General features: G+C 34.9%; 1 protein-coding gene across 1 annotated transcript in view; it reads right to left on the bottom strand.

The window, feature by feature from the left end:
* The window catches only part of LRBA (LPS responsive beige-like anchor protein), a 769,624-nt gene that overhangs the window by 649,578 nt on the left and 104,900 nt on the right, over positions 1 to 15,146 (bottom strand). The window contains exons 10-16 of the mRNA XM_049905216.1: positions 13,526 to 13,723; positions 13,218 to 13,351; positions 11,076 to 11,184; positions 10,613 to 10,765; positions 4,205 to 4,373; positions 1,808 to 1,887; positions 487 to 549 (exon numbers count right to left, since the gene is read on the bottom strand). Of these exons, the coding sequence (XP_049761173.1) occupies positions 487 to 549; positions 1,808 to 1,887; positions 4,205 to 4,373; positions 10,613 to 10,765; positions 11,076 to 11,184; positions 13,218 to 13,351; positions 13,526 to 13,723 (906 nt within the window). The remainder of the gene's footprint in view (positions 1 to 486; positions 550 to 1,807; positions 1,888 to 4,204; positions 4,374 to 10,612; positions 10,766 to 11,075; positions 11,185 to 13,217; positions 13,352 to 13,525; positions 13,724 to 15,146) is intronic.

Here is a 15,146-nt window from a genome sequence, read left to right as displayed (position 1 = left end):
TTTACAATCTATTTTTCCATTTGTTACCCTGGTTCTTTGAAATACACTAGAAGTATGTTCTGATATACTTTATTATTAATTTAAAACCAAAAAACCCACTGCCGTCGAGTCAGTTCTGACCCATAGCGACCCTTAAAGGACAGAGTAGAACTGCCCCGTAGGGTTTCCAAGGAGCACCTGGTGGATTCAAACTGTCGACATTTTGGTTAGCAGCCATAGCTCTTAAGCACTCTACCACCAAGGTTTCCATTATTAATTTAGGGAGATTTAATTTTAACACTTTTTAAAGCCTTTCAAGATTATTCTCAATGCAGAGCCACCTTGTGGTAATAAAGGATATTTAAACAATGGTTGTTAAGATTTACTTCCTAAATAGACACATTTATGCCGATTACAGTCATATCATTAGTGAAGACTACTTTAAAACAAAGTCCACAAGTGCAGCTTCAAAGAATAAAATCCCCAAATATAAAATTCGAATGTTACCTCATGCATAGTGAGTAAATAATTAAGAACAGCCTGTAGTTCATCTTCCTTTACTCCACCGTCCTTTAAAAACATAACACAAGTATCCTATGTTTACACACAAAGTACTATTTTTGAAAAATGGAAATTATACACACAGATTTGTCAAACTGATCAGTTGCTGCAAATATAAAAAGGTAAGGTAACATACAGAGTCTAAATTTAAAATAAAAACTTTGGGAAGCACTTCAAGGCATGCAGTATACAAAACTGTGTAGTAGTCAAAAGAGATGTGACATCAGTATCTTGTTTTCAGCACCTTATAAAATATGATATGAACATCTAGTAAGCCTGTGGATTCCTGAAGTAGGAAACAAAAATAATAATAAAAGAGTAATAGCCACATCTATTGCTCCTCTAAATACAAAAAGAAGGTAACTTTTCTACTTAAAATTAAATATGAAGAGTAAAATAATCAATTTCTAAAATTATCAAGTTAAAATATCAGGTATCTAAAAATGTAAAACACATTCTGAGTTAGTATCAAAATTTTAAATCTACCAATTTATTAGTCATGAAACACAGCTGCAATCTCGAAAAGGAACAATAAGAAAGAGAATTAAGACACAAAGGTAAAAAATACACACTGGAAAGAATACAGAAACAGATAATTCAAAGGAAAAAAATTTATAAAAGAAAATAAAGCATCAGAATCTGAAAGGTACACTAAAAGTTAGGTTCACTTGAGATGATATTATGTGACAGTTAGCAAAGCATTATATTGTAAACAATAAGAAATAAGACTAGGAAAATACTAAATAAAATATTAGTATCAAACACATTTATACATTGCTGTCTTATAAAACCAAAACTCATTCAAAAACAATACTAAATTTTACTTCATCTAAAATAGAATGGGGGACAAAATACGATCATTTCTAAAGGCTGATACATTTATACAGGAATACCATGTCTCAAAACCTGAACAGGAGGAACAAGGAGCCTCCTAAAAATAAAAGCTCCTTGAGGAGCTTTGTTGGCTATTGTGCCAAGAATAGTGCCTGGTACCTAATAGTAACTCAGTAAATGTTTGCTGAATGAAAGAATGAATATACTTGACAACACAAATTCATATACCATACATTACAATTATCGATCTCCAACTCTGTAATCATTTATATTCATGTGACCCCAAAAAAGAAGAGTAATAAAAATAAGCATCTTTCAAAGGACTTCCCCATGTGTGCTCTAGTAACACAGTGAAGTAAACCAAGATTGCATTTTATGTGAATTTAAAAACTACAAAACACAGAACACTACATGATAAACAATATGGACTCACCTTCGTCACTAATTGTTTAATGAATATCAGCAAGTACGCTCGTAAAGAAAGCATTTCTTTTTCATTAGGTCGTGGTCCATCTTTAAAAAAAAATACGCACAAACATTTAGTATTTCAAAGATATCAAAGCTTTTTAATATTCCCGTTCCCAATACTTTTTTCCATTTATTATAAGAAGAATAAAGGTCAGTCTTTTACAGAGTGATCTACCCTTTATGCCTCTGGAAGGACAAGCATTCAATTTCACATACAATTAATTGCATACGCAGTGCTCCAAATGTATAAAATAGGCTATGTTGAAACGACAGTGAAGAAGTTTGTTCTCTGAACAAGGCCAAAGGATTCTCAAAACATAAAAGTAAAGTAACAAATAAAATATGTATTCAAAAAATAATATGCACTTATTTTGTTTTAAAAGATTCTTGGAGAATATTAATATGATAACCCAAGTTTACCAAGGAAAAAACAAAGAAAAATCTAAAATTTGAACACCGATATTATATGTGAATTCAGTGTGGAAAGAATGTTTCTTTACCGTTACCAGTGTGTAAATTAATTCAAAAAGCTCAAAAGCACACCTAACCATATAATATCATTCAAGAAAAAGGGAATCATTATGTTGACTACCTTTGACATCTCCTCCTCCTCTTGAAAAACTCTGTGGTCACACATGGCTCACATTAAGTCAATTTTCACGTCTCAAACATATAATTCGCAAGTAGAAAGCTTTTGAAACCAAACACCCATTGTTTTAAGATCCTAAATGCAGTACCTGCTTGCCTCACATATTCTACAATTTTTCTCCCACTAATCACTATTTACAGCTAGTTCCTAGACCACCAAGGCATAAGACCACCATGACCTTAAACAGATCAATTAGAATAGGAAGAAAATTGTTTAAAATTTTTTCCATATGATTCGTAGACAAAGAATAGATTACAGAGTTGGAATAGAACCATTTTGTCCAGCTCTCTGACTTGAAGAATGAGACTGCCTCAAGGTCACTAGTCAATTATAAAATCAAGATCAGAATATAAAACTACATCCAAGACACTACATGATACACCTACAGCACCATAAAGACACCATCAGGAAATTCTGATCTTGTTCTCGATCTGTCACAACACCGCCAACTAACACAGACCACAGAACTTCTGTGTGTCCTGGCAGTTTTATAAATTATGGGTATCATATTCTCGGAAAATAAACCAAGTTGTTTGAAAGTGGTATAACAAGTATCACACAAATATGAAATCTTGTCTTTGTAAATCAGCGAACAGCCAAAGCCTCCAACTACAATCAGAAGGTCTGTTCCTTGACTCCCCAGCATCTAGCTCCTGATTTCAAGCAACGGCCCTCACTCTTTAATTGGTGTACGATCTAATCAGAGCTAATGACCCACAAAGACACGTTTGCTGGAAATGCTTCATAGAGGCAGATGCTCTTTCATTGAATTTAAAGCTGTGAGTACATCAAGTTGGAGCTGCTGCATGCTATCACAAAGGAAGAGAATATGTGAAAACAACCAACACAGAAGAGGAGATGGAAAGAGACAAATCGGGTCCTAGGGCTATAATCTGAACCCATGCACCAGGATATATGTAAAATTCCCAGCTTATATGAGCTAACTAACTCCCTTTTTTGACTTAAGCCAGTTCGAGGCAAGTTTTGCAATACTTACAACCAGAAGAGCCATCTTTAGCAAAATTCTTATTTTGACCCCTTCATAAACTGCTGAAATGATAAGTTCATTTTATTCTTCCAGTAAATAAGTCCTGATTATGCAGGAATATAACTTCTGAAATTTTATAATAACTTTATTAGACACAAACACCCTGTACTTTTCAAAGAAAACACCGTTCCCCTCAAAACCTAATATCTGTGGAAAACTGATTTCGATGGGTCTTACTGTGACAATGGACATCGGCATCAACACTGGTAGCTAACTAAGAATCTCTTCTCAGATTCAGCGCCTTAGAACAACCATCCTAGTCACCTTTGCTCTCTAAACAATTCACACCTGCACAAGAATCATTCTTCCATAAAAACAGCAAGTTATTAACCCCTGCCAACCACAATTTAAAACAAATTCTTACAGTTACCAGTAAAACAAAATTTTGCCAAAATGATATACAAAACTTCCAGATTAACATAACCAAAACACGTTGCCATCGAGTCGATTCCAGCTCATAGTGAACCTATAGAACAGAGTAGAGCTGCCCCATAGGGGTTCCAAAGCAGGCAGGGATTCGAAATGTCGACCTCTTGGTTAGAAGCTGAGCTCTTAACCATCGCACCACCAAGGCTCCCAATAACATAACTACATGGGTTAAAGCAAGAAAGAAAAAAATAAAATCCTGATTTGCCAAATATATGACATATAGACAGATAATATACCTAATCCTTTTGGAGTGATGCCACTCCGATCCTGAGGATTCACCGCCCAGTAGTAGTACTTCAGTGTATGCGTGATGAGAAGCACTGTTCCAACTCTCCGAATGGCATTGTATATGTTGACTGTACCAATGAAGTCCGAGGACAGATAAGTGTAGAGTGTTAACTGAACCTAGAGAATCAATATGAAGAATTTAAATTGAAGAAGCCCACTACCGTTTACCTGTTATCCGTGACACCCTCAGACTGGTTTACTTGCACCGTACTTGTTGCAAAAAGTAAGAATGTATGCATGGTAATCTCATCCACATTAGATAACACATATCAGCTAAATCACACACTCACTCCCTAGAAAACCAAAGCAGGTCATTTCCTCTTTTACAGCAGCATTATATATACTCCCCGATACATCAAATTTTTCCCACACTACAAAAAAAAAAATCTTTTTCTTTTATTCTTGGTTTTATTCAATGGAAATAACTCTTTGATTCCTACTTCGCAATCAGCAACTATTCATGACTATGTATAATTTCTTTAAAATAAATTTCTACTGTTTAGCTGTTAAACTAGGATTTTTCTTTGTTGTGAAAAAAATTAAAAGTTATAATAACACACAAAAAAAGGTAAGAATAACTCATAAAAAAGAAAACCACACAAAAAGACAGAGAGACTACCCTGAGTGACACTTATGAGAAAAACAGAATTATTTTATAAGAGCGTATTATTAAAAGATCCTAATCTAACATTCTAATCGTAACGTTACACAGTCTCTAAGCTCATATCATCAGCTCTGTCCCTGGATTAGGAAAGGATTTTACTAGTCTCACTCCTAAATAACTAGTCTAAGTAAACAGATAAGGGTTTATTAACTTTAAAATACAAGTTCTTGCTGTGTAAGAAAAAGAATATTAGTGCTACCCCGAGTGTACATTTCACCTTAGCCCAAAATTCCAATGAAACCGTAGCCCCAGTGTTCAACAACTATACTCCAGTACTTACGACAAAATAAAGCCTGTTTTTACTCTACTGTTGTGTCTAAAGCAAGAATTTTCATTTTGCTAATGTTAGTCAATATATTTTATAAAGTGAACAACGTAAGTACGACATGTATACTCTCCAATATGACCATAAACCAAACTATTCCTTATCATCTTCAAACTGGCTATTTTAAGTATTTATCTTTTTTGGACACCAAGAGCATTTGCATTCTCAATCCTGCAGAGCATCTAGCATAACCTGTGAATTTCTTTAGAGAACCAAAATTACGTGCCTATCTTCCAGATGCCTTATAAACAATCAAGCCTAAATGAATTAAAACCTCAATCAGTAATCCTACATAGAAAAGGGGACAGAATCTGAGCCACTAAAAACTGGGGCTCAGTAGAAAATCGTAATTAAAAAACCATTTATATACTGTAATCTACGCAACTGCTAAAAAATAACATTATGTTGATATACCTACTGCTATTCTGGAAACCCTGGTGGCACAGTAGTTAAGTACTATGGCTACTAACCAAAAAAAAGGTCAGTAGTTCGAATCCACCAGGCACTCCTTGGAAATCCTATGGGGCAGTTCTACTGTGTCCTATAGAGTTGCTATGAGTCGGAATCGACTCAACAGCAACAGGTTTTTTTTTTTTTGGTTACTGCTATTCAAATGGATAGGCCTCATCCCCTTGTCATCAAGGCAACATAACCCTTTATGTGACATTGTTCAAATTCTTAACAACTTGTTTTTTTCTTCTAGTTTATTCCACGCATTCAGAAAATATTTACATTTACCTATATACATTTTTTTTTTTTTTAATATACATAGCAAGGGGCTTTGACGGCATAGTGGTTAAGCACTCGGTTGGTAACCAAAAGGTTGCCAGTTCAAACCTACCAGCTGCTCCATGGGAGAAAGATGTGGCAGTCTGTTCCCATAAAGATTACAGCCTTGGAAACCCTAGGAGGCAGTTCTACCTTGTCCTGTAGGGTTGCTTTCAGTTGGAATCAACTTGATGGCAATGGCACAACATGGTAATCTACTCCTGTAAAGATTACAGCCAGGAAGCCCTAGGGGGCAATTTTACTTAGTCATATAAATTTTTTTTTTTTTATATAGGGTAGTAGGTGTCGCAACTGACAGCACCCAACAACACATTATGACACAGACACTGTCCCTCAGGAGCTAAAATTCAGTCCAAATGATGGAAAACACACACAAATTTAAGTGAAAATGCAAATAATAAATATACCTTAAAAAAAAAAAAAACCCAGTGCCGTCAAGTCAATTCCGACTCATGGCAACCCTGTAGGGTAGAGTAGAACTGCCCCATAGAGTTTCCAAGGAGCACCTGGCATATTTTTAGTAGATAAGTATACCTACAGAATCATAAAGTTTATAAGACAATATGCAGTTAATTGCAAAGCAAGTGGTATAGAGCTATGAAATACTGTGAATTCAAAGGCCATGGAAATTATTATAGGATATGCTGAGATAGTCAAGAAAATTCTCACTAATACAGCAGAAATTAAGGTAGGCTTTGAAGAGGAATAGAATTAGGGTAGGTAGACAGAACAAGAGAGAAAACCACAAACAGGGAAAATAGCAGATGACAAAAAAGATTTCTCTAAACCACTAACAATGGTTCTGAATTCTGACTGTACATGAAGATATCTGGAAAACATTTTAAAAATATACACCCGCTTCTCATGTACCCACTACCTCATTATCTGACACCTGGATTTACGATACTAAAAAATCTACTATATGATTACTTTGTACATTAATGATGTACACGTGGCAGTAACGTATGCCAAGGTGTGAGCCAAGAGTAACACTGGCTATGATGGTTAAGGTCATGTGCCAACCTGGCTAGGCCATGATTCTCACTGGTTTGGCAGTTATGTAACGATGTAATTTGGCAGTCATATAATGATGTAATTTACCAGTTATGTAATAATGTAGTCTTCCTCCATTTTTGTGATCTGATGCAGTCATCTTCCATTTTCATATAATGCTGACTTTCACATACAACCTAGTCTTTGGAACCTAACCATGTCTACAGGTGAGAAGTGGGTGTATTAATACCTGGGACCCACCCCAGACCAATTAAATCAGAGTCTGCAGTTTCTACTGATGGGATTGTTTTTTATTTTTGTTTTGATATCTTCCCCCAACTCATTCTATTGGCAGCCAAGACGAGAACCACTGCTCTAGGGAAACCTTTGTTCCCTGCCTGGCCACTGAGGATATTTGAGTTTTTCATTAGAGAGGCCAAAAAGAATTAATGCAAAAAGCCTTGATGCTAGAAAAGAGACTTCTTAATTTGGACAACGGAAAATCATTAAAAGTTTTGAGACTAGAAGGTGATCTGATAAGAGTGCCGGGTTAAGAACATATAAGGAAACTGGCAAAAGAATTGATAAACTGAATAAAGAAACAGAAAAAATGAAGAAAGTCAGTCTATTGAGATTGATACTGTGGTAAAGGGAAAACAAACAGGATTTTATAACAACATAGTGAAATTAATGAAAGACCCCAAGATTACCCATATGCTAATTATGGATAAATATTCCCTCGTCTATCCATTATATAATCTAATAACCACTCAAATTATGTGTTAATATCTGTGACTCCCACTAGACCTAAGTTCTATTAGGGAGGAAATCAGTTCAGTCTTGTTCACCGCCATATACACCCATGGTGCCTAGCATAAAGTACCATAGTCACTCAACAAATACTTGTGAAGTAAATAAATGACCATCACAGACAAGAAATTTCATATCTCCTGTTAGGTCATAAAGAAGACTGACTCTGAGCAGATCAAAAACAAATGGAAATTATAAATCACTGCTAGCATCCTTTTCCAAAAGCAAAGACTGATTCATACTTTCTACTTTGGTAACCAAAGGTAGATTTCTATTGAAACTAATGAGGCTTAAACTTTATGACCACTCACCACAGGTTCTCTCCAACGCCCTAAACCTAATGTAGTATTCATTAAATTGTATTCTTTCTCTTAAAGCAGACCGCTTTTCCAAATCATATAAGCTTCAGGCCCAAATTGGATCTGCTCTTTGTTACAGCTACCTTTATAAAAAATAAAAGCTGATACGAGCCCTCAAGGATACACAAAGCAGACAGCTGAAACAGAAGGAAAGTTTCATATTACCAAATCAATTGCAAATTCCAAAAAGGAAATTAAGGAAAGTTATTAACAAGTACAAGATAAGAAATAGGGTGTAATAACAGCTAGGAACCTAAGGAACTCATATGATGAAATCATTAAAAAACATTCCCGTACAGCTAAGTATCTAATAAGAGGTTTTTTAACCACATCAAAAGAGGCCCAAAGCCTTACCAATATGTGCTTGGTAAGACAAAGAAGTGCCTACTAAAACGGTTTAAAAAGTAACTTGAAACAATTCTTGAAAAGAAATAAGCTTGAGGTCACAGAAGAGAAAGAGGTCAAATTTGAACCTGGAGATAAAAAGCTACAACCTCCAGCTGCCTCCTTTGATTATTTCCAAATGGGAATCAGAGTCAGCAGCTGTTTTTCTCTTTAACATTTGAAAAGTCCAGCTGAAAAGAGGATAGTATGAATCAAGAAAAGCAAAAAAGTCTGTAGATATTTTTTTCTGACAACCAGGATAAGTATGTGTTATTCCAATCTAAACAATGATATACAATGCCAGTACACCGGGAGGGCGGAGGAGTGGGGCTTCCTGGGGGAGAAAGGAAAATAATGGGTTTGAAATAAGATAACTTCTAACAAAAACTGCCGAAAAATAAGCGCATGCCATTTAATAAAATTTCCGTCTCAGATTCTGCTTAATATTATGATCATTAATATTTTCAGGACAACTTAATTCAACATTACCAAAAAAACCAAACCTATTGCCGTTGAGTTGATTCCGACTCATAGTGACCTTATAGAGAAGAGTAGAGCTGCCCCGCAGGGTTTCCAAGGAAAGCCTGGTGGATTCAAACTGTCGACCTTTTGGTAGCAGCTATCCTCTTAACCACTGCACCACTAGGACTCCAATACAACATTAGAACTGATCAAAGATTTCCTTCATATACTTTTTCACAAATTTACTTATAATCACTTAAATGTAATTGGTTTGTTGTAATACTAAAAAATTACTTGACAAATATAATGTATTTTTATGATTTGAATTCATATCATATTAAAATGATTACACGTGACTACTATATCATGGAAGCCTTCAGGGAAAGGGTGTCATTTCAGCTGTGCTTGTAAGAAGGACACTAAGAAGTTCATCATATTGGGGGAGGGGTCTGTGTGTAAAGACAGGGAAGAGGGTGTGTTGTCAAGGAATGAAAAAAATGTGCATTCATGAGACTGTGTGGGCAGCTCCTGCCTGGAGAGGAGATGAGAGGGCGGGGGAGGGGATCAGAAGCTGATCGAATGAAGACGAAAATACATGGAGGAGGGAAGGAGTGTGCTGTCTCATTAGGGAGAGGGCAATTAGGAGTATATAGCAAGGTGTATATAAATTTTTGTACAAGAGACTGACTTGATTTGTAAACTTTCACTTAAAGCACAATAAAATTTTTTTTAAATGTGCATATTTGCAAAAGAGCTATAGTTGCTATGAAGCATATTATATATTTACATTAAAACCATCCAACTTTATATCTAGTGAAACAAAATCTCTCCAATAAAACTTTATTAATACCAGAAAATAAAGACCATAGCTCTATTTTAAAAATAGCTCTATTTTAAAAAACACTGATATTGCTTTATAAAATAAAGACAAAATATATATATCCACTTGTAAATTTTTCTAACAAGAAAAAGGTATGCTTACTCAAAAAATGCAATCCACTGAAAGCTTACATAATAGTATATAAAAGGTACAATACCATTTTCTTAAAATGCTGCCTTGACAAAGGTTTGAGGCCACTCTCCAATCACTCCCCTTATCAGGTTCTCACGCTCTTGGACCAGGATGCACCTGTCCTAATCGCCCAAGGATCAGCTACCCAACAACTAGGGACAGTCCCTAGGCCCACTGAGCCTGCAAAATTATTCAAAATTTTCAAGCCCCAGGAAGCTCCCGTAACCCCAATAACCCCAGCCTGCTTGCCACACATAAACCCTCTTGTACAATTCCAGCTTGTTGTTACCTTGTCCCGGGGTGCAACTCCCTGTGTGGCCCTTTATCATGGCGTGCTATGCCTCCCTGTCACTGGGAGCTAGGAGTATGTATCATAAACCTAGTTACTTTTCACAGCCTCCTGACTCCTCTCTCCTATGTTATACCTGACTTACCATCCACAAATTTGTTAGAGCAAAAGGATAAAAGAAAATTCTCACAATTAACACCTTTCTCAAAACACAAAAGCTTATATTTTACATATAAATGAAGACAGTAAAATAAAATCAGCATTATTACCTTGGCTGGGGTATGAATCCATATTGCTGGGTTGAGAAGAATATGATCGCAGAGTTGCTTGAGTAGGGGCATCCCATTCTGCAGATTACTAAGGTACTTTGAAAATGCAAGGCAAAGTTCAAGAACTGCTCTGCTGACGTGGGATTTGGAAGACTATAAAAAAAAGTAGTTCAAAGTTTACTAACAATTCAAGGTAAGGCAAGTAAATTACAGGCTGTCGATACCAGAAAACAGTTGACCCACAAGCTATGCTGAATTTAATGATGCCACAAGGCTAAAAAATCATATTTGCTCTAACAAAGCAATGGGACGAGGTAAAACAACAAAATATTTCTAATTGAAGTAATTTTAGGTAAACAAGGAGACACATTTAACTACAAGGAGACAGAATTTCTTAACTACTTAGTAATCCAAGTCTATGGCCGAAAATTAAGATCAAAACTTAAAGCATTTCATACTTCACCTTTTCAAGGCTATATCCTATTACCAAGAAGCCCTTACAGGAGAGCATCTGCTCCTGCATAGCAATTGAGTTCTTCAACAATTCCATGATAAAAGCCAGCAGGGTTGAACTGGAATAAGAAAAAGGCAAGGCTTGAAAATGTAATTTCTATTAAAACATATAGATCAGATAGATGCAGCCTCCTTTATTTTCATAAAGAGTTATCTAAAGGAAAGTGAAGGTCTACCAAAACTGCTTCCCATGTTAATTTCAGGACTAGAATTTTAGTGCACTATTAGGATTTAATCAAATATTTCATGTATTTTATCACAGAGTAATCAGTTATTTAGAAGCAGTATGACAAACATGTATGAAATAGTGAAAAGTTGGCGGTGTCAAAAATAAGTAATGGAAACGGTTAACATAAGAGCACTAAGGCCTTGAAGATAACTTAGAAAAGTGGGTACACTCAATTTTGGAGAGTTAGGAATCAAAAGGAGAGAAAAGTGTGATGTGGAGCAAAAAGACTAGGGTGCAAATCCTCAAAATGTATTAGGGTTCCAGGCTGGCTGCGTTTGAATTGAGCAGAGGGTATCATAAAGGGGAAGATAAGGAAATAAAATTAAGTAGGCAACAAACTTGAGGACCTCAGACACTAATTTAAGAAGTCTGTTTATTATCCTAGTTGGAAAATTGTAATTCACCAGTCAATCTTAAAGACCTTTTAAATTGAATAGGGGCTAAGGCCATACTCCAATCCCCACAACACTTAGAAACCCAAAAGGGAAGGGAACAAAGTCAGCTGTTATCTCCTTCTCAAATGCTCTGAGAAGTCCCACAAGAAAGAGACAGCATGGCTGGTGGCCGACTTCCTCCTCCCCATCAGTGCTTGTAATTGCCAGCAATTCTAATACGGATACTGAAACGTAGAAAGCAGCACTGCCAAGGAAAAGAACTGAACACCTGCTATGAAGGTTTTACATCAGAGCAACAAAAAATTTAACTATAAAGTATTACTATATCAAGGGTAACTTTCTTTTTGTTATTGTAAATGTAGTCAACAAATTCTAGATTTGGTACCTCTTCCCTTTTTTAAGAAAGTACTTTTCTTGCCTAAAGATAGTCCATCATTAACTACATACATAGGTAGTAGACACTAAGTTATATATAAAAGCAGAAATCAAAAAAGAATTTCCAGTTGATACTGTTGAGGAGTTAGCTTCTTGGCTCAAGTAGACACATCAGACTATGTGGGCAGCTCCCGTTCTGGAGGCAAGCTGAGAAGGCAGAGGGGGACAGGAACTGGCTGAATGGACACAGGGAATACAGGGTGGAGAGGAGTGTGCTGTCTCACTAAGGGAAGAGCATCTAGGCCTACATAGCAAGGTGTATATAAGTTTCTGTACGAGAGACTGACTTGATTTGTAAACTTTCACTTAAAGCACGATAAATTTTTTTTTAAAAAAAAAAAAAAAGAGACTTTCCAAGAGGAAGAACAAAAAACTGATTTAAAATTTTCAAACAGTAAATGAAACAATTATTTTGCTATAATACTTTCACTAGAAAATATAGGTTCAAAATCAGACATGAGAAATTTATTGAGACATTCTATCCCTTGTTTTATAACTTATCCTGGAATTTGTATGTCCCTGCGTTTTCTAGATACAACGCTACAACAGAGGGGACAAAATGGCCAAATGTCCAATCTAATGACAAAAAAAACTAAATTACCACTTATCTAGCACCATCAAAAATCTTGGCTTTCAATTACTTATAGGCAACCAAATATAAATAATTAAAATACAAAAAGCTAACTATGGTAACTGCCAAATAACAATTTAAAACATTGTTTTCAATTAGCACAACTTTAGACAGAAAATTTGTTTTCAAAAAATCCATTCGTCATCACCATCTCTAACTTTATTCTAAAACATTACAATGTGTTTTAGAGCTTCCATATCTCCTATGATAAATAACAACCTAAATCAATACTACTACTGACGCAGGTTTGTAATACCATTTACAGTTCACAGGTTTCTTTAAATTGTATTCTCTCTTTTGACCCTACAACAAATCTGGAAGACACAGAAGATAACTACCCGGCTTAACAGTGATGAAAATAATTCCCATCTCAAATTAAAGAAAAAAAATAATGTTACTCACCATATCGTTAAGTCAACCTCATCAGACAAATATTGCCTATAATCCAGTTGTGCAAAAAGTGGAAAAAGCACTTGTACTCCTCCAATCGAATGCATGGCACTCTGAATGGAATGTGTTAAAACGGCCTTCACATCCTTATAAAATAGAACACGCAGTAAGAATTCTAATGATTTCTTTTTCAAAACAATGAAAAACAAAGCATGATTGTAAAAGTAACAACACTAAAACACTACATTCCATGTGTTTATAAAAAGCTACCAAATACACTTCAGTAATACATCTGTTAAAAGATCACAGTTATTAGTTACCTGGAGCATGAGGGCATGTGGTGAATGAACAAAAATTGAAGGGTTGTCCTTAGGGGATGATTCAAGACAGAGCTGGGCATCCGTAGCCCGCGGGTTGTAAGTGAATGCAATGGCACTAGAGAGCTTGCCATCATACAACAGAAGTTTGTGGTGCTCAGCAAGGAAGAGGTCGCTTTCTGCTTTGAATTTAAATGTACCCTAAGAATCAACAGAAAACAGCTAACATAGTATGCTAAAAAAACAAAATCTAAATACAAACCACAGTACATATAAATATTTAAGGAGAAACACCATTGGTAATTTTTCCAGCAATATCAAGTAAAATGATCCCATTTGATTTGTTTTAAAACTATAATGGAAATGAAGTCAACTTGACATTAAAACCTTATGTTAATAAAATATAAAACTTTGTATCCTATAGAGCACATTTTGTCTTTCAAATAATAGTTCTAAGAAATCACAGGCAAGCATAAAAATTTTAAACATTTAAAAAAAAAAAAAAAACCTGACAATTTTAACTATCACCACTTAAAGCACCTAAAGGGAATGTCTTCAGCTGCCTGTGAATTACAACATATGACATGAACACTATCTTTACCAGATTTTTATATGAAACGGTCAAAGGGATGTTATTACACGTATCACCCTGATCCATTTTATTTTCTATAACTTACACCTCTAGATAAATTATTGATAAATTTTAAAGCATACATGTAATACTCTGAAAGAAATTTTAATGGAAGTCAATTACAGTGAAGACTTTGTCATCACATGTATTTAAAATAAGTGTCTTTAGGGGAGAATGCCCTCTGGGCAAAAGAAAAAAACTAATCTTTATTGTGGTATACACAAAAAAATTTTGCCTAAAAGGTTTATCTTTCTAATCACAACCTGGATTTTTTTTAAATTTTCAATACAGAATGTTGCAATACTCTATTTGTTCAACTAAAATTCTTCTAAATTTCAAGAATTTAAAATTACTAATAGTAACTCAAATAAGCTCTGAAAAGTTATAAAAATGAACATTTTTAATTATTTTCTATCATAAATTCTAAGACATTATATTCCTAATATATGTATCAATAAAAATTTCTCTAACAGAGAAACAAGAAAATTTATACAGATTCTAAGAGCAAGATAAAATTCTTAGAGTAACTCATGAAATAATGATTATACAAAATAAACGTTCAGCCCTTTGTTTTCCTTTGAAATACATTTTTTAAAGTAACCGATTGCAACGTCTTAAAGGTCAGTCTGGGATTGCTGATATTATATATGTATATATATGCTAGTTTAAACTAGCTTATTTGAGGAATTCTTTCAGCCATGGATTATACTACATAAAAGATTTGAACAGTAATAAGTAATGCAAGGAATAGGTCTATTATCATTTTCTCATGCTGCATCATTTCTACTACACTTTTATCACTACATGATCACACAAGTGAAAACGAGAACAGTTATTCATATATTAAAGGTGAATATCAATAAGGTTTTGGCTTAGATTATGTTAAGTACTAAATTCCACAGTTATTTCTACCCATTTACTACTAAAGTGCCCTCTCTGAGCCCCAGTATAATTTCACAGATGGGAATAAGGAAGTTAGGGCTTTTGAATAAC

The sequence above is a fragment of the Elephas maximus genome, chromosome 13 (genome assembly GCF_024166365.1).
Source record: "Elephas maximus indicus isolate mEleMax1 chromosome 13, mEleMax1 primary haplotype, whole genome shotgun sequence".
In the NCBI taxonomy this organism is placed as follows: Eukaryota; Metazoa; Chordata; class Mammalia; order Proboscidea; family Elephantidae; genus Elephas; species Elephas maximus.
Note: the sequence above shows the minus strand (reverse complement) of the source record. Positions and strands in the feature narration are given on the sequence as shown.